General features: G+C 50.7%; 1 protein-coding gene across 6 annotated transcripts in view; it reads left to right on the top strand.

Annotated features, from left to right (window-relative positions):
• The first annotated feature begins 6,590 nt into the window (after positions 1-6,590).
• GOLGA3 (golgin A3) overlaps positions 6,591-18,435 on the top strand; it is a 44,858-nt gene continuing 33,013 nt past the window's right edge. Inside the window, exons 1-5 of one of the 6 annotated variants that reach the window (XM_081802470.1) lie at positions 6,591-6,879; positions 12,062-12,348; positions 14,182-14,232; positions 14,709-14,990; positions 17,996-18,108. In XM_081802470.1, the coding sequence (XP_081658596.1) occupies positions 12,240-12,348; positions 14,182-14,232; positions 14,709-14,990; positions 17,996-18,108 (555 nt within the window). In that variant the 5' untranslated portion in view covers positions 6,591-6,879; positions 12,062-12,239. Of the gene's footprint in view, positions 6,880-12,061; positions 12,349-14,178; positions 14,233-14,708; positions 14,991-15,034; positions 17,648-17,995; positions 18,109-18,435 lie in introns of those variants that run through there. The other 5 variants (XM_081802472.1, XM_081802469.1, XM_081802471.1 and 2 more) reach the window with 5 other exon arrangements.

Genomic DNA, 18,435 nt, shown 5'->3' with positions numbered 1-18,435 from the left:
GTGATGATGGTGGTGATGGTGATGGTGGGGGTAGTGATGGTGGTGATGTGGTAGTGATGGTGATGATGGTGGTGATGGTGGTGATGGTGGTGGTGGTGGTGGTGTTGGTGATGATGGTGGTGATGGTGATGGTGGGGGTAGTGATGGTGGTAGTGATGTGGTAGTGATGGTGATGATGGTGGTGGTGGTGATGGTGGTGGTGGTGATGGTGGTGATGGTGGTGGTGGGGGTAGTGATGGTGGTGATGTGGTAGTGATGGTGATGATGGTGGTGGTGGCGGTGGCGGCACAGGCTGCCGGGGCGTGACTGGCCAGCTCAAGACTCCATGTGCTTGTGTGCAGGTCCTTGGGCCAGTCCCGGAGCAGGCACAGCTGGATATCTGCTGCCGGCTTCCTGCCCTCTCCTCCTCCCACAGCCTCACCCAGCCCATCCCCAGACCTGTGTCCCCCTTGGTCTCGTGCCTGCCTCAGAAGAGGGGCCAACCCTGCCCACACCCCCGTCTGCGGCACACCTTCCTGGCCTGTGGGTCTGAGCTGTGAGGGGAGCCGTGGACCTGTGGAGGATCCTTACTGGGCGCAGCCAGAATCCAGCAACTGGTCTTGGATCCCGCAGAGCTGACAGGGTCAGAGTCACAGGCCCAGATGCGAGAGCAGCAGAGTGGTGCCCCAGGGACGCAACCAAACTGGGAGAGGAGGTGGAGAGGGTCGTCATGCAGCCTGCAGAGAGGAGGCCCAGAGAAGCCCGTCTCTGAATCAGGATGGCTGTGGTGGACACCAGCAGTCCGAAGCCAACCTCCAGGCTGGAGGGAGGAAATGGATGGGGGACTGATTGGATTCAGAAAGCCCAGGGTAGATCTGGCTTCAGGGGTGGCTGGAGGCAGGAAACAACGCCATGCTGGAACCCTTGTCTCCCTGTGTTGATGGCCACTGCTTCCCAGACCTCAGCTTCCGTCAGGCAGGAGCAGGTGAACTTACCCACTGCTTCAAATGGAAACTCATCCCTGACCTAATCACTAGTGGGCCAGACCAGGGGCTCCCGCCACCACCTGGGCCATCAGCACTCCACAGGCAGGTGGGGTCCCCTCAGGCAAGAGGAAGAGGAGTGTCCCAGGTTGTCAGCAGGAAAGCAGACCGGCTGCTGGCAGTGGCTCTGGGGCTTAAACCCAGCAGGCCGCTCAGCCTGCTAGATCTCAGCCTGCTGAGTCCTGACCCTAATGCGGACTCTACTGGCAGCGGCCTGGAGGGAGCTCCAGGCGGGTCTCAGTTACTCCCCTTGGAGATGCCAGCCCGTGTGGGGTGGGACATGGAGGAGCCCAGACACACTTGGGGGGAGATTCACAGCTCCCTGCAGAATTCATTTCAAGGACCTTGAAGCACATGGAGTGCAGCCCAGTCACGCCTCTCTCACTCTATGCCGTCTCTCAGGACATCGGCAAAAGTGAATGCAGCGGAGTGAAGCCATGTGCATTCTTTCCTGCTTTCAGCCACTGTCCCAGCTATTCGGAGGGGCCTGAGGGAGACCCCGTTCTGAAGATTGGCCCGCTGAAGGTGGCCAGCCCCACCATGAGCTCTGTGACCTGCAGAAGGGCTGCCTTGCCAGCTCCCAGGAGACAGTTGTTCTGGTCTCAGGAATGTCGTGACCCAGTAACTTAAAGACAGCCATTTAAAAATCATGAAAATTTGGAATTCATAAGTCACGTTAAAGGTAGTAAGCACTCAGGACTCCTCTCTTCCTAGTGAATTTACTCCATCTGACCATCACGTGTGCTCTCATGGGTATTTGCGTCGACATGTCTGCATGATGCAGGTTCTCTATGATGGTGTGCATCCTGCCCACCCACCCGTTTGTGGACCTCAAGTTGGTGGCTTGAAATTTGTCCCCCTGGAAGGATTCACACCATGGAAATTGATAAATGCTACAAATCAGGGTCATTTGTTTTTGTTTATTCTGGAAAGAAGTTTGCACAGCGCATGACTGCAGCCGACCAACGTAACTATGAGAACTAACAGAGTTTGAAACCACCATGTTTTGGGGTGGCCTGTTACATAGAAAAGAATAACAATATCATGGTCCACGAAGGCCTAGTACTGGGTGGCCCTGGCCATCCTCCAGAAAATCTTCCTTTCTGCCCACCCCACCTGTAGGGCCCTCCTACACCCTCCACTGCTGCAGAGCACCAGATGGTCACTCAGCTCGGTTCAGATCCCCTCCTCAGAGAGGCCTCCCTGGACACTCACCTCATGCCATCCTCCAACCCAGCCATGCTAACATTTGCCCGTTTGGTGCCTGTCATTATGGGAAAGTAAACATTTGCTTACTGTGTGTTTCCCCCTCAAAAATCCAGAGCAGGGATCTTCCTGCCTTGTTCACTCTTGTGTACTCAGCCCAAACATCTGACCTGGGCAAGCATCTAATGATTGCTGGCAGACTAATCAGCTGGTGGTTGAGTGCACAGATGAATGCAAAGACTCAGCTTAGGCATCACTTGGCAGGATCTTCCCCGATGCAAGAGGACAGCTCCTTCCTCCCTCTCTGTTAAGCCTCATGCGCTCTCATTTTTTTTCTTTTTAAGATTTTATTTTTTTGAGAGCAAGTGAGCACGAGCAGGGGGTAGGGGCAAAGGGAGAAGCAGACTCCCTACTGAGCAGGGAGCCTGATGCTGAACTCCATCCCAGGACCCTGAGATCATGACCTGAGCTGAAGGTAGACACTTAACTTCCTGAGCCACCCAGGCACCCTCTTTTTTTTTTTCTTTTATGTTTGTCTCCTTCTGAAAGCTTGAAACTCATCAGTGGCTTTTCCACTGCTCTGACGGACCCTGTGCAGCTTGCCCCTCATGGCAGACCCCCTCCCACTCTGTGCTGATTCCTTTCCTGGTAAAGCTCTTCCCCAGACCCTTACCTGCCTGCCTCTTTGTCATGCAAGTTTAGTTCAACTATAATTTCCTCAAAGAAATCTTTCAACACAGGACTCTCCTTGCTGTTCCCATGCCTGAAACACTTCCCACAATGACCTGCTTGACTCCCTACTTTATTCATGTGTTTGCTCAAACTCCTCTTAGGGCCTCCCTAGACGGTCTGTCTAAAATAGCAGCATGCCTCCACACCCTGTTTCTTTACCCTGCTCTTTTCTGAACTCCTCACTTACTGTCTTGTGTTTCTGTGTAAGCACCCGTGACAGCAGGGATTGTGAGTGTCTAGAGGAGTGCCTGGAGTACGGGAGGCCACAATTAATACTGTTAATACTGAGTGAATGAATCATGTAAATGGTAGCCCCTCCCACTGACACACACAGTTGGCTTCACAGGAATGATGCCCTGAAGGGCAGGTCTTCCCCACACAAACAAAGCTGGACTGGAGCAGGGATCCTGCCTCCTCTTTTTAAAAAAATATTTATTTATTTGACAGAGACACAGCAAGAGAGAGGGAACACAAGCAGGGGGATTGGGAGAGGGAGAAGCAGGCCTCCCGCCGAGCAGGGAGCCCGATGTGGGGCTCGATCCCAGCACCCTGGGATCATGACCTGAACCGAAGGCAGATGCTTAATGACTGAGCCACCCAGGCCCCTGGGATCCTATCTCCTGCTCCCCGGCTAGCCCCTACACTTAGAATAGTGACCAGCACATTCAAGGCACTGGAATGTGTCCACCAACGGATGGATGACAAAATATGGTGTATCCAGACAGTGCAGTATTATTCATCTGTAAAAAGGAACAAAGTTCTGATACATGCTAAAAATGAATGAATCTCAAAGCCTAATGCTAAGTAAAAGAGAAGGCAGTTACAAAATGTCACGTATTGTGTGATTCTTTTTATATGAAATGTCCAGAATAGGCCAATCCATAGAGACAGAAAGTAGTTAGTGGTTGTCAAGAGAAGGGGGGTTGGGGGGACTGCATGCATATGGACTAGAGGGACCCTTTGGGGGTTATGGAGATGTTTTATTAGTGCATTGAAGTAAATCCAGCTTTATTTACTAAAATGTAAATAACTAAATTTAAAAATTGTACACATAAAATGGGTAAATTATACTGTATATAAATGATACCTTAATAAACTTAAAATTTTTACTTAGCATTTTTTTCCCTGCACGGATATGCCGTTGATACATAGGCTCATTTGTTTTAACGTTTAGTGTTGTCTGTCACATTTTACTCGTAATTTGTTTCTCCAGTTTCCCACACTGCACCTTGCATAGCTGTAGTGTAATCTCAAAACCAGGAAACACGTTAGTCCAGAGTGTGTACAGCTCAGGATGCAGAGTTGCTTTCATCACAAAGACCTCTCTCCTGCCCCACTTTTCCACCCCCCCACCATTCCTTGGCAACCACTAATCTGCTTTCCATCTCTACAATCATATCATTTCACAAATGTTATGTAAGTGAAAGCATGTAATACAGTATCGTTCTTTTGAGATTTTTCCCCTTTCAGCATCATAATGCCTTGGAGACTCATCTAAATTGCTGCATGTATCAATAGTCCTTTTTTACTGCTGAAGAGAGTCCCATGATGTGGATGTGGATGCTCCACAGTTTAACCATTCATCTGTTGTGGGGTTGGTCGGATTTTGGTTGTTTCCAGTTTTTTGTGTGGATGTAAGTTTCATTTCTCTCAGATAAATATCCAGGAGTGCAGTTGCTGGGTCATACAATCAAGTATATGTTTAATTTAAAGAAATGGCCAAACTACAGAGTGGCTGTACCATTTTATAGTCCCACCAGTAATGTATGAAAAATCTAGTTTCTCCACATCATTGCTAGCATTTAGTATTGCTACTATATATTTTAGCTGCTCCAGTAGGTATGTGTAGTAAGATCTCGAGGCGGTCTTAATTCACATTTTTATAATGGCCAGTGGTGTTGAACATCTTTCACAAGCTTGTTTGCCATCTGTATATCCTTTTCGGTGAAATGCCTCTTCATATGTTGGCCTATCTTCTAACTGCATTTTTTTTTTTTTTTTAAGTTTTGGGAGTTCTTAATATAACCTAGGTTCCAGTCCTTTATCAAATATACGGTTTGCAAATATTTTGTAACTGTCTGTAGCTTGTCTTTTCATTGTCTTGTTGGAATCTTTCTCAAAACAAACGTTTTTAATTTTGGTGAAGTCCAGTTTATTCATTTTGTTCTTTTGTGGTATCATGTCCAAGAACACTTCAGCAAGCCCTCAGTCCTGAAATTTTTCCTCTGTTTTCTTGTAAAAGTTTTATAGTTTCACATATTTCTGCATTTAAGTCCATGATCATTTTGAGTTAAATTTTGCATTTGCAGTTGAAATGACGATCTATGTAGAAGAGTCTAAGGAATTTATAAGAAGAAAAACTCCTAGAACTAATGAGTTCAGCAAGTTCTCAGGATACAAGATCAACACACAGCATTTAATCACATTTCTATACACTAACAATGAACGTGTGGAAACCAGACTTTAAAACGTTATCATTTACAATTACTGCAAAGAAAATTAAATACTTCGGTATCAACAACATGTACAGGATCTAGGTGGCTCAGTCGTTAAGCGTCTGCCTTCAGCTCAGGTCATGATCCCAGGGTCCTGGGATGGAGCCCTGCCTCGGGCTCCCTGCTCGGCGGGAGGCCTGCTTCTCCCTCTCCCGCTCCCCCTGTTTGTGTTCCCTCGCTTGCTGTGTCTCTCTCTGTCAAATAAATAAATAAAATCTTTAAAAACAAAACAAAAAACCCAACATGTACAGGATCTGTACGATCAAAATTACAAAATGTCAAAAGAAGTCAGAGAAGACCTAAGTGGGAGACATACCACGTTCACGGATTGAAAGTCTCGACATAGGAAAGATGTCAATTCTCCCCAAATTGGTCTATAGTTTCAGTGCAATTCTATCAAAATCCCAGGAAGGATTTTTATACACATAGGAAGTTTATTCCAAAATCTATATTGGAGGGCATGGGTCCCCAGATACCCGGAACAATCCTGAGAAAAGCAAAGTGGGAGAAACGCCCGACCCAATGTCAGGGCTTGCTGTAGGGCCGTGGCGCTGGGGGCCGCGGTGTGAGCGAGGGACAGGCCACGGAGGACGTCAGGGAGAATCCGACAACCCCGAAACACCCCACAAGCAGCCGACTGATTTTGGACAAGTGTGCGAAATCACGTTAATGCAGGAAGGACAGTTTTTTCAATAAACGGTGCTGAAACAATTTCATACCCGTAGACAAAAAGAGGAAAAAACCCTTCACCTAAACCTCATGGCCTATTCCAACAGTATTTTTATTTATTTATTTTTAAGACCTTGCTATGGCTCCACAGCAGGAGTCACTTCTGCATTGGCACCTTAAGATAAATAAGAACTGGCGCGGTGGGAGGGGGGTGGTTCGGGGTTCGAGGGGCGGCGGGGACGAGCCCCGGCGCCCACCCCACCCAGCTGCACGGACTCCGCCCATCGTCCCCCACCCGCGCCGGGGCCTCTTAGCCACGCCCCGCAACGGGGCCGAGGGGGCGGAGCGAGGGTGACCATGCCCACAGGCTGACAGATGGGGCGGGGCGGGGACCCGAGCCCTGGCCACGCCACTTCCGCCGGAAGTTCTCTTGTTTAGCTTCCGGCTGGAGTTGTCCTGCAAGTTCAGAAGTTGCATTTCCGTAAGGGAGAGACTCGCAAACTTACTTTTTGAAGTCCGCCTCGCGCCATTTGTGAGTGGGCTCTCAAGTCCCACCCTGAGGTCGGGGCAGCCCGGCCCGAGGGCGGCTGTTGGCAAGCAGAAGTGGACGGTGTGTCTTCCGGAACGGAGGCAGCGCGCCCAAGCTGTTTCCGGAGGGTCCTAGCCGGTCGCCGCGCCGCGCCCCGCCCCTCGCGCGGCCACGTCTCCACTGGAGTAGTGAGGCCGGCAGCCGCCGAGGCTTCCACGGCGCCCGGGTGAGGGTCGCGGGCAGGCGCCCGGGCCGGGGCTCCGGCCTGGGAGGGCGCGGGACGGCCGGGGAGCCGCGGCGCGGTCGGGGCGGAGGCCAGGCAGCGGGCGAGGGGCGCCGGGGCCTGGGCGGGCGGACGCGGAGGGCCGGCCGCGCTCCAGCCGGAGCGGTGACGCCCGCGTCGGTCCCGCAGCTCGCCGTTGGTAGCCTCGGGGCCTGGAACCGGCTTCCTGACTCCCCGCCCGGCGAGCCCTTCCCGAGCGCTGTGTCCGCGGCACGGGGCGCGATTTCTGTCAGGCGCCCCCAGCTGCTGAGGGCTGCTTGGGAAGCGCCGGGCGGCGCGTGAGGGAGGGCTCCCGTCCTTGTGCAGAAGTTCTGCCAGGCTGACGAGCCTGCGTGCGGTCGGGAGGCTAGCGGGCGGCCGGCTGCGGGCAGTCCCGGTGGCTGCTCGCCCCTCCCTGCACCTGGACTCCGGCCAGCTTCGGGGGCTGAGCGCGGGCCTTGCCCGAGGGCCGGGGCCAGGCTCGGCCCCTGGAACGGAGCAGGCGAACGGCGCGGCCTTCGTTCTGCAGACGTCGGTGGCGTTAGTGGCGTGACAGGCGCTCTGCCGGGCCTCGGACACTCTGAACTCAGCCTCGGTGCCGATGGGCACGGCAAGTCAGTGCTGCTGTGGGGTGGGTCTGCGGGGAGGCCTCTGTGGCGGGAAGCCACTCGTGCGAAACTGCGGGACGGGAGTGTTGCGGGCAGAGGGAGAGTAACTCTGGTGACCGCCGTGAAGAAGTGTGTCGAGGCTGCAGTGAGAAGGGAGGACAGTGACGGGGGACGGGGATGCGGCGTAGGGAGGGCCCGGGTGGCCGACCACTTCCTAGTCCGTGGTCGGAGGCTTGGGTTTTATGGCCAGTGTGATCGAAAACCGCTGGCACGGAGTCTGCCGTTTACAGGTGCCTCACGCATTTCAAAACGTTTCCGATCGTTCCTTTCGTATTGCCAACCCGTTTCTGGAATGAGCGCTTTCAGTTCATGCACCTTGGATGGCAAGAAAAGAAAATAAAAATCATCTGGCATTGCCAAGATTCAGAAGTAGCGTTGCTTTTTTGTTTTTGTTTTTGCCAGTCGCCTTCAGCAGTGCACTTCCTAAGTGAGAGTATCTTCGGTTGGCTTCACCTGTCAGTTCTGACGAGCAGCAGCTGAAGGGAACACAACACTAATAATCAGTGACCGTTCATGGAGGCTGTGCCTTGTTGCATTTAATCTTGGCAAGATTTTGTATTCTTTTTGTCATCATCTAGCTTACGAGGAAAACGGCAGAGTGGTTAAGGAACCTGCCAGGACCTTACCTGAGGGTGGCGGAGTCAGGACTGACGCTGGAGCCCACCCTTTCCGTGGCACTGCTCTGCAGAGCTTTGCACACCAGGTGCTGTTTGCCGGTGGTTGCTGGTGTGGCCTCAGCTAGACGTTACCTTCTTGAGGAAGTCCTGTTTGATCTCTGGCCATGCTGTTCCTAACTGCCAGTGGAAACAACTTAAACGAGGCGGGGTACGAGGAGCACTTCGTGTGCATCTGGAACCACATAACCGGCTGTGTGGGGGAAGCCAGAAGTCACACGCACATGCCTGAGCCAGTTTTCTCAGTATGAAGTCTCTCAATGTCAGATGGCATGAATTCAGAGTTAGGAACACTGTGTAAGTCCTAATTTTGCCCCGTCTCTTCCCTTTAGGAAACACAGCAGAGTGCAGGTGGTCAAAAACGCTACTGTGATAAGACTGATATTTTAATTTTTTTTGAAACTAGGAACTGGAATGCATGTTACTAATAACAGCTTCCTTGTTCTGTGCTCCCAGCTGTCTGACCCTTCTCCTTGCCCTGTTTTTGTCAGCAGTGAGGGAATGAGACCCTGACGATTGAGTCACGCTAAGTAAAGTTCACCTGAGACTGAGGACAGAGAGTGCCAGCTTATTACCTACAGGGACATGCCACCTCGCCAGAGGCCGCTCTGGGCAGTCAGTGAGTTCTGTCTGTTGTCCGGCCGCAGGGGGAGCTGCACGTGAACAGGAGCCATCTTTAAGAGTTACCAGGACACGTTACCCCAGTCCCAGGGTCTCATATTGTGGAGGGCTGCATCATCCAACTCGGAAGCGGGTAGGACCTCTCGGGATTCAGCAGGTTTCTTGTTTTTCAAGAAATCCAAATAAAGGGAATTAAATGAGTGGAGTATGTGATGGCATCGGGCTCAGATGGCCTGACGCATTTGTCTCCATGTTTGGTGGAACTTGAACATCTCAGCCAGAGTTCCTCTTTCCTGGACAGTGTCAGGGTCAAGTGTTGTTGTCACTGCTTGCCTCGGTGGCGCGCGTTCTCCTCCGCGGCTCCTCGGCCACCCCTCTGCCTTCCGTTGTCCGGTTGGTGTGTTCTGTTTTTAGTACATGAGTGAAGTCTGTCTGGTTGCCTCCTCTTCCTTCTTACCCAGGTGACGTTGCTTATTCGGGGTGTGGCCATTACATGTCCTCTGCCAGTTGATAACTCCCAGGGGCATTCTTTGTCTCTCACTGGGACCGTAGCTTCCAAGTATTTTTAGTAGGAATAGTTTTTCTGTATTTGAACAGGCAGTGTTGATGTTCAGGAGGCAAACACTCTATTGTGGAGCCACTAGCTTGGTTGCTAAGGGGTGGAACTTGGCAGAACCAAAGATTGAAGTCAGTAGCGGGGCGCCTGGGTGGCTCAGTTGGTTAAGCGACTGCCTTCGGCTCAGGTCATGATCCTGGAGTCCCGGGATCGAGTCCCACATTGGGCTCCCTGCTCAGCGGGGGGCCTGCTTCTCCCTCTGACCCTCTTCCCTCTTGTGCTGTCTCTCATTCTCTCTCTCAAATAAATAAATAAAATCTTAAAAAAAAAAAAAAAAAAAAAGATTGAAGTCAGTAGCCTGTGCTGAGCACAGCTTGGAGCAGGGGATGTTTGAGGGGTGGGGCAGACTTGGAGCGGTGGTTTCTGCCTCCGAGGTTCCTGCAGCATGATGGAGGAGTTGGGCACACACACACATTTGCAGTGTGGTGTGCACAGAGGGGTTATCTCGATGGCAGAAAGGAGTGGGCTAGGCACTTTATCTGAGGCCCAGGAGAGACTTGAGAGGAGTGCCAAATGGTAGACATGAAAGGGTCCTTGGGAATTTGCCTGGTGGTCAAGGGGGGAGAGGCATCCATGGCAGAGGAACCAGCTTCTGCTTGAAAAGCACTCATCTGCCGTTGTTACCCTTTCAGGCATCAGAGGGACAGGTGATTTACACACCTTCACCCCTGCCGCCACATTTGAAGGCGAAAGATTGGTGTTTTGAAGAGAAACCAGAGTATGCCGCCACTTTCGAAAGCAAAATGCAGACATTTTCTTTTGTTAAAGAATGTGTCAGGATGAGCAGCACATGCAGTATGCCCTGTGCATTTCACGTTCCACTCTGTTGCTACATGTTCTTGAAGTGGCAAGCCTGTGATCAAGGGGACAGCCTGGCTATCCTTTTGCTCATGTGCCGTGCCTTGCTTTGTGGACATCTCCATAGGATCAGTCATCTGTAGTAGCCAGGTGGTTTTCCATGGAGCTGGGACCCTGTGGAACGGTGATTTTTGGAGGGCCCTGTGGGATGTGCACGGACAGGTGTGGAGCCTCCAAGAACCTGTTTGTCCATCCCCCCTTCTCCCCCACCCCAGAAAGGCTTTGGGGATGAAAGAGGTTACTGATTATTGTAGAGACAAAAACAAGATAGAGAACTCATTGCAGACAGGATCACGTTCTGGCCAGCCTTAGTAACTCCATTTCTGTGATCCAGGTATTGTTTCAGTCTTCAAATATTTACGCAAGCCAGACACTGAGTCACACTGACACCCAGTGCTTTCCAGTTAGCTGGTTGGATTGTAGTCTCCCCTGTTGTCGCACATTCTATCATGATTCTTTCTGGTACAGCCCTTAGTGCTGGTTCTGCACTTAATGGTACATGTAACCTTTTCATATTCTTATCAGCATTAGTACTGAGCCACAGCATCTTTTGGCCTGCAGGGTGCCAGACAGCAGAGTGGAACATGCGGATGGTTAGAGCTGCAAGCCAGCCACTCCTGGGTTTACACAGGGGACACGCCATCACTACTCACTCGATCATGGGTAAGACCAGGTTATGTCAACTACCAGTGCTGCCTGGTCCAGGGGTACGGCAAGAGAGGATTGTGGAGAAAGAGGCACACCCACATCCTCCTGCTGTGGTGTCAGCATCATCCCCCCCTTCCTGTGTGGCCACTGCTCCGGCTCTTATCTGAAATGTCTATATGGAATTTGTAAACTGGAGAAGGAAGTCATGTAAATTTTTGTCCTGAAACTCGTGAAACACAGAATAGTATGTAGAATAGTGTGAAACTTACTTCAGAGGAAGAAAATGCCAACATCTCTGCAGAATGAATGGTGGCTCAAACCTTATCTGATGATGAGGAACAGGTTATGAATATCTTCGGTATGCTTCCAGAACGGTAACCGGTTGCCGAACTTGGGGCAAAGTTTTCCTCCCTTAAACTTAGCCTAGTAGGATGGGCTAAAAGCTGATCCTGACAGGAATGAAAGACAAGACTGGTGACTTGCTATGAGATGCCTTCTCTGGACCCCGATTCCCAGGTGGCTGCCTTTCCATGTGTCCTCTCCCTGTGCTTCCCGTGATACAGTGTACTGTTTCCATGGTCCGTGCACTTGCGTCTTCCACCATCAGGTCAGGCCTCCTGGGAGGGGAGCTTGCCCTATGAGCCCTGTGAGTGCTTAGGCCTGCGTGTCCAGTACAGACGTCACTGGCCACATGTGGCTATTTGACTCAAATTACTTAAATTTTAACAAACAACTCAGTTCCTCAGCCTCCCAAGCCCTGCCTCTGCTAGGAGGCTCCCTGGGTGCTTATAGTTCCAGTTCCAGCCCTGCCCGGGCAGGATGGCCCTTAGCTGGCACCGGTACAGACATGAAGCACCTTCAGGAACGGGCCCAGGTGTGGCTGGTCCAGCATTTTATCCTCAAAACCTAGGATATTGTAGGTACTGAAGGGTTGTCTGCTGAATGAATAAATCTGTGTTAATTATATAGATGTGAGTTGGGAGCCAAATGTTAGTCTTGGAATTATTACTCAAATCTGACAAATGAAGATTCATAATACTTTCTTTTTTCCCTCCTTTCAGGTAACATGATATTACTTGGTTTGATTTCAAGCCACTTCTGAGACTTTAAATCTCCCCAAAATGGAAAGCCTAGTGTGGTTCTTCCCAGAAGCTCTTGGCTGCTGCTGATGGCTGAAACCGCACCTGCCGGCGGCTTGCTTGCAGCCCCCGAGACAGCCCAGCCTGTGCCGTTCTGACCATGGACGGAACGCCAGCTGGATCTAGTAGTGGCACCTCAGCCGACCCGGAGGCCCTCCTCAAGCCCCCAGGCTCACCGGCACCGCCTGACCAGTGGGACGAAGCCCAGTGTAAGTCAGTGGTTACTCTGCTGCTGACATTTTGCCTTTAAATAGGAGGACGTGGATCCTCTTGCATTTTGGAACAAGACTGTGGTGTGTAAGACCATAACGAATTTTATGTTCAGAGTGTGTTTTTACTAATGAGATGAGTGTTTTTTCTTAGTTGCAACTTTAAATCAAGTACCGTGTGTGTTAAACAGGATAGGAGCTGTCCCATGCTGTGCTCCAGCAGGATGCAGCAGTGGGTTCTTCCCCCTTATGTCTTCTGTGGGTCTTCACTGACACATTGTTCCCTGCCTTACGTCCTACCTTTCTTGTCGGTTGGTTGCCTAAGTTTTACTAACTGGGATCCAGAAATGGCCCAGTAGTGATCTAAGGATTATTGGACCACATTTGCATGTTAGTTGATGGGTTATTCATGTGTCAGAACTACAGGGTGAATTATTCACTTGGTTCTTATGCCCCTTCCTGTTTAGGGGGGTCGGTGCAATGTGTGCTTGGAAGTCATAGAGTCTGTAATACTGGTTTGCAGGCAGAAATTGTGTTCTGTTCTTTTTTTTAATAAGGTTTTATTTATTTATTTGTCAGAGAGAGTACGGGCAGGGGGAGTGGCAGGCAGAGCAGGCAGAGGGAGAAGCAGACTCCCTGCTGAGCAAGGAGCCCGATGCGGGACTCGATCCCAGAACCTTGGGATCATGACCCGAGCCGAAGGGCAAACATTTAACCGACTGCGCCACCCAGGTGTCCCTGCATTCTGTTCTTGCAAATGATGTTCAGGCACCTAAAATGGTTTTGTTGATTACTGCTCCTTCAGTGCCAGGCAAGGCTGGTAACAGCAGGATAGGGATAGGGAGCCCCCTCTTAGATCTGTCACTAAGAGCTTGAACTCTCCAGCAGGGTTCGTATTTGATCTCGTTTCACTTCTTGTGTAAGTGGAGGAGTAATGGTGCATGCACCATAGGATAGTTGTGAGGACTGAAAGAATGGTGCATAAAACACAAGTACTCCGACAGACGCAGTGGGAAGTGGTAGTAGTCATGTTTTGTCATTGTCTCGTCATCTTTGTTACTTGTTTATCCACGATTTGGCTTTTGTTTGGGAACAATAGTCTTAATGTTTTTGGGCCTTCTTTTATATTTTTTAAAAGTATAATATAATGCTCAAAAAATTATTTTGTCATGTAAACAGGAAGATGCAGAGACTCTCCCAGATCTATAAGCCCATCAGAAAGTGGTATTGATCTGATTACCTTGTATCTGACATCCAGGCTTCCCTTCCCCCTCACCCAGCATGGAGCCAAAGGGATGTTTGCATAAGAGCAGATGGTCGGGTCGGGGCCGTGGTCCAGTCTCCTCACTCTGCTTTGAGTCTGTGGTGCCCCTTTTGTTTTTCCTCTCAGGAAGCATGACTGAGTCGCTGTATTGGTTGGAACTCAGATGTCAAGTATCAGAAACCCATTTTGAATTTCCTTGGGCAAACGGCAATTTCCTGGATGCATCCTGGGTACATCCAGGGATCCAAGTGGTGTGGATCCCTGTGGGAGGCTGGGACCTTGCTGCCCTTGGGAACCTCTGGAACCACACCCAGAGGCCCCTGGACCCTCCCTTCCTCCCTCCAGGCGCCATCTTGGTTCCTGACTGCCAACTGGCTCCCTGACCGGGGTGAGGGGACAGGGAAGGTAAAAATCATTTAATTGTAAGAAGTCTTTTTTTTCTTTTGACAAGGAAATAGGTTTCAGTTAGCGTATGACAAATCTGTGTATAGTGATGTTAGTGGGTAAAACTGAGCTGGATACGTGGGTGTATAGTCACCACTGTTTAAACTTGGGTTTTTATCTAGCAGGTGTTCATCAGACAGAAGCACAGACTCTGACTCTTTGCCGTAATTGTTCGGGTCAGTTAATGTACCTCTTTGCCTTAGATTTCTCGTTTTGGGGGATGAACTTATGCTGTGAAACAACTTTGGAACTGCCCCGGTGTGAGGCTGTCGCTCTGATTAGCACTCTGTTTCCGGCGCCTGTTAGGAACACTGTCAGCTGTGTTTTTAGCATTGATTTCCTTCCGCTATTTTTAAAACCAGACTTCCATGGGATTTCTCATTGGTCTTATTTAAATGAAAAGGAAACATTACTACTTAAATCCCACAATCTCGATTCCACAATGAGCAGTTGAGCCGCTTGTCCGATAGCACCTGCTGATGTGAGGAGAGCGAGGCCTGCTCTCCTCCCAGAGCAGACAGTCTCATGGGGCGTGGAGATAGCTCATTCTCCTGCATCTAGAGTCCCTTCTGTCCTGTGTTAGCTGCGTGTCTGAAAAACAACTTGATCTAGTTGTTAAAACCATGATGGCCCAGCATGCTGTCTTTTCCAGGTGCCAGTGTCCAGGTACACAGAGCTTCAGATGGAGGAGGAGGAGGCCTGGATGTACCCAGCAAGGGCGACACCTGTCAGAATGGGCCGACGCCACCGTTCCCAGACCCTTCGTCACCTCTCGGTTCCCCCACAAGCCCAGGGGGTCCCGATGCCTCTCCAGGTGTGGCTGGTTTCCCTGACAACCTAAGGAAGTCTCAGGGGACTAGTGCTGAGGGCAGTGTTAGAAAAGAAGCTTTGCAGTCTCTCAGACTCAGTCTTCCTATGCAAGAAACGCAACTGTGTAAGCATCTGTTCCCACTGGGCTCTTCCCCACTCTCCCCCAACCCCCTCCTGCATCCCTTGGTACTCACCACCCTTCAGAGGCACGTGCCCTGACCAGCTTGCTGCTCGTCCCTCTGTCATCACCGTTTTATCCCTGTGGTGGGTTGTGTGTTGAGCAAGTGGCTCCCTTTTAGAGAGAAAATACACTTCTTCCTGGTCGACACTGGGGATGCTGCTCCAGGTCTGGGTTTAAAGGACTGCGCGGCATGTCTTTTGTTACCGTGGATGGTGAGCAAGCAGTCAGCAGGGAGCTAAACTTTGACAGCGTTCTTTATTATTTTAGTCAGTGTGGGAACCCAGGGATGAACAGGTCACATACTGGCAGCCTGTGAGCCCTGGAAACATCCAGTCCTTTTTCCAGCACGTTTGTCATACACAGACACACATGATCTTACATAATGGGATCGTACCACACATGCCGTTTTTACCTCTCACGCCCCTCCCCTGCAGGCAGGCCACATTCTCACACAATCCTTTATAGCCCCTGCAAACACCCAGGTTTCAGTCATTGTGTTTTGAGAAGAGATTAGATTGTCATATCCTGTATCTCCTGTTTAGTGTTACCATGTGGAGATTGCCCCCACGCTGTCTGATGCAACTCCAGATTCATTCTTGGAAGGCTGGTCAGGAGCCCCTAGCGTGGCCGGCTGGGTCTCTGCATTTGTTCCGTCGGCCAACGTGACCAGAGCTGTGGAGAGCGCCGTGGCACACGTGTTGGTGCTTTAATTTCTGTGGGCTACACCCCAGAAGCAGAATTCTTGGTCCAAACAGTGGCATCTTTATTTCCATCGTGCACGGCCCCATCGCCATGCCACTAAGGACCCTGAGAGGCACGGGCTGCCCCAGGCTGGCGCTGTTTTCCGTTTCACCAGCCTGTTGGCTGTGCCACAGTTCTCCAGTACTTCAGTTTGGAGCTCACACTTCCCTGATCATTTGGGCATCTTCTACCTGTTGGCCGTGTGGCCGTTCTTTTCTGTGAATTGTTGATTCGTTGGGCCCATTTTTCTTTTGGATTGTTTGCTCTTTTCTTCACAGGCATGATTTTACTAGGGTTGCAATATGTTTTTTAAAATTTCTGCAAACTTAGGGGTGCCTGGCTGGCTCAGTCAGTAGAGCGTGCAACTCTTGATCTTGGGGTTGTGAGTTCAAGCCCCGCATTGGGTGTAGAGCTTACGTTAAAGAAACAAAATAACTTTTAACTGTCAACATTGAAGTCCAGAGCTGTCACATAAAAGTCTGGATTCTTGATTGTAGGGATTTGTGAGCCCTAACCCCAGGTGCCCACATGACGGCATCCTGCGGCTACCAGCTGCCCCTCTTGGCGAGTATGCACCCAGCCCTGAGTCTGCTGACTTGGGCTCCCTGCTTGAGGCCGTAGACCCCTAGGTTTTTGCCATGTGGATCCCTTAGCCTTGTGAAAAGTACTAGACCTTTTTTTCAGTGATAAACTCACACATTAGTAATGACTTGGTGAGTTCCTAGTGAAGTTCTTGGCAATCTCAGGTTTTAGAGGTTATTATAATTATTTAAGATTGGTATTTATTTTGTGGGGGGGTGCGTGCTCACAAGTCGGGGGAGGGACAGAGGGAGAGAGAGAATCTCCAGCAGACTCCCTGCTGAGCGTGGAGCCTGACCTGGGGCTCGACCTCACGACCCTGAGATCGTGACCTGAGTCAAAACCATGACTCCCCCCCCCGTCAGACGCTTAACTGACTGAGCCACCCAGGCGCCCCTGAGGTTTTAGGGATTATTTAAAACAACAGCTGCTTACCTTCTCAGAATCTACATCTGAAGATGGTGCTGTCTGTAAAGTGGTTAAATTACGACATTTTCCCGCTCTTACCAGTCTAGTAGCTGACCTTGGCTGTGCCCTTGGCAGCATTCCAGGTGCACGGCGCTGAGTGTGAAAGAATCCTGTGGCTGTCGTACCTTTTGCTCACTATTCAGCCCTTTTATTACCCAAAATAAAAGATTTGGGTTCTGAGATATTCTAAATTCTGTTTTTGGCCAAAAAGTTGTCATTTCCCCTCCTGTCCTTGAACCTGGCCCCTGGACCGGAGTTGCCTCTGTCAGGAAACTGAGGTAAGCAGCCCCAGGCCTTGCGGGGATGCCTGCTCGGCCTTCACTTTGAGGTGAGTCCTGAATGGGTCACTGTGAACAGCCTTTTCCTTTTGGTTTTGCAAAACTTGACTGTAACGTGACTCGCCGCAGGAATTTAGACAAGCCGTGGGTCAGATCGTATCCGCAGATGCGGCCGTGTGAAGAAGGCGTGTTTGGTGTCCCCTGACCACACGCTCGGATTATCCCTCAGTACAGTTCTGTGGACACGACTGCCCACGTGCTCCTATACCATGTCCCGAGCACAGCTGGAGCCTCGTGGGAGCTGAGGTTCCCTGAGCCTCAGAATACTCAGCCCTGGCACTGACTTTAGATTTAGTTCTTTTGTTGCTGCAAGTCACAGGTGAGCCGAGTCCGTTTTCCAGCTGGATGCCTGTGGGGAGCGGCACACTGGTGGAGTGAGCACAGACCCCGTGCTTTGCCAGTGGGTCTTCCACCAGGCAGGTCCAGGGCTCACGGTCGTCTCTCCATCAGGAAATAGCTCTTTCAACCTAGAAGGTGAGGTATTGTTTGAAGTTAAATCATATTTTTTTTTTTTTTAAAGATTTTATTTATTTATTTGAGAGAGAGAATGAGAGAGACAGAGAGCACATGAGAGGGGGGAGGGTCAGAGGGAGAAGCAGGCTCCCTGCCGAGCGGGGAGCCCGATGCGGGACTCGATCCCAGGACTCCAGGATCATGACCTGAGCCGAAGGCAGTCGCTTAACCAACTGAGCCACCCAGGCACCCTGAAGTTAAATCATATTTAATTGGTAATTGAACGCAAAACAGCCAAGCTGCTGTTCTGATTTGTCCTCTGTGCCCTGGTGCTTTATGAGTTTTTAAATGGTCATTTCCTTACCGCAGGTTCAACAGAGGCTTCCTTGCCCCTGGAGAAGGAGGAGCAGGTCCGACTTCAGGCTCGGAAACGGCTAGAAGAACAGCTCAAACAATACAGGGTGAAGCGCCAGCAAGAAAGAGTGAGTCTCCCGGTCTTGAACAAGCTGATGGGGAACTTCATGTGTGGAAAACAGAAATTGGACATAGTTTCTAGGACCTGTCGTTGGTTCCTCTGTGCTGGGATGGCCTTCTGTGCTTCTCTGGGAAGATCATTTCTCTCTGCAGTTCCCTCCCTGTGGGGAGATCAAAGCAGGATTGTGACTTCTGCCCCGTATGGGCCGCCTTCCCTTGGATCAAGCATATTTGATTCCTGTATCTGCCATTTGAAAAGCAGAGACTGCAAGTACTTGGGTATAGTTTTTCCCCCTCCTTGAGCAGTCAGTTCTAGGTTTCAGCTGTTCATTTCA

This window comes from Leptonychotes weddellii, chromosome 13 (assembly GCF_054177405.1).
Source record: "Leptonychotes weddellii isolate Sample4059 chromosome 13, ASM5417740v2, whole genome shotgun sequence".
Classification (NCBI taxonomy): domain Eukaryota; kingdom Metazoa; phylum Chordata; class Mammalia; order Carnivora; family Phocidae; genus Leptonychotes; species Leptonychotes weddellii.
The sequence above is the reverse complement of the archived record's forward strand: the minus strand, read 5'-3'. Positions and strand labels throughout refer to the sequence as shown.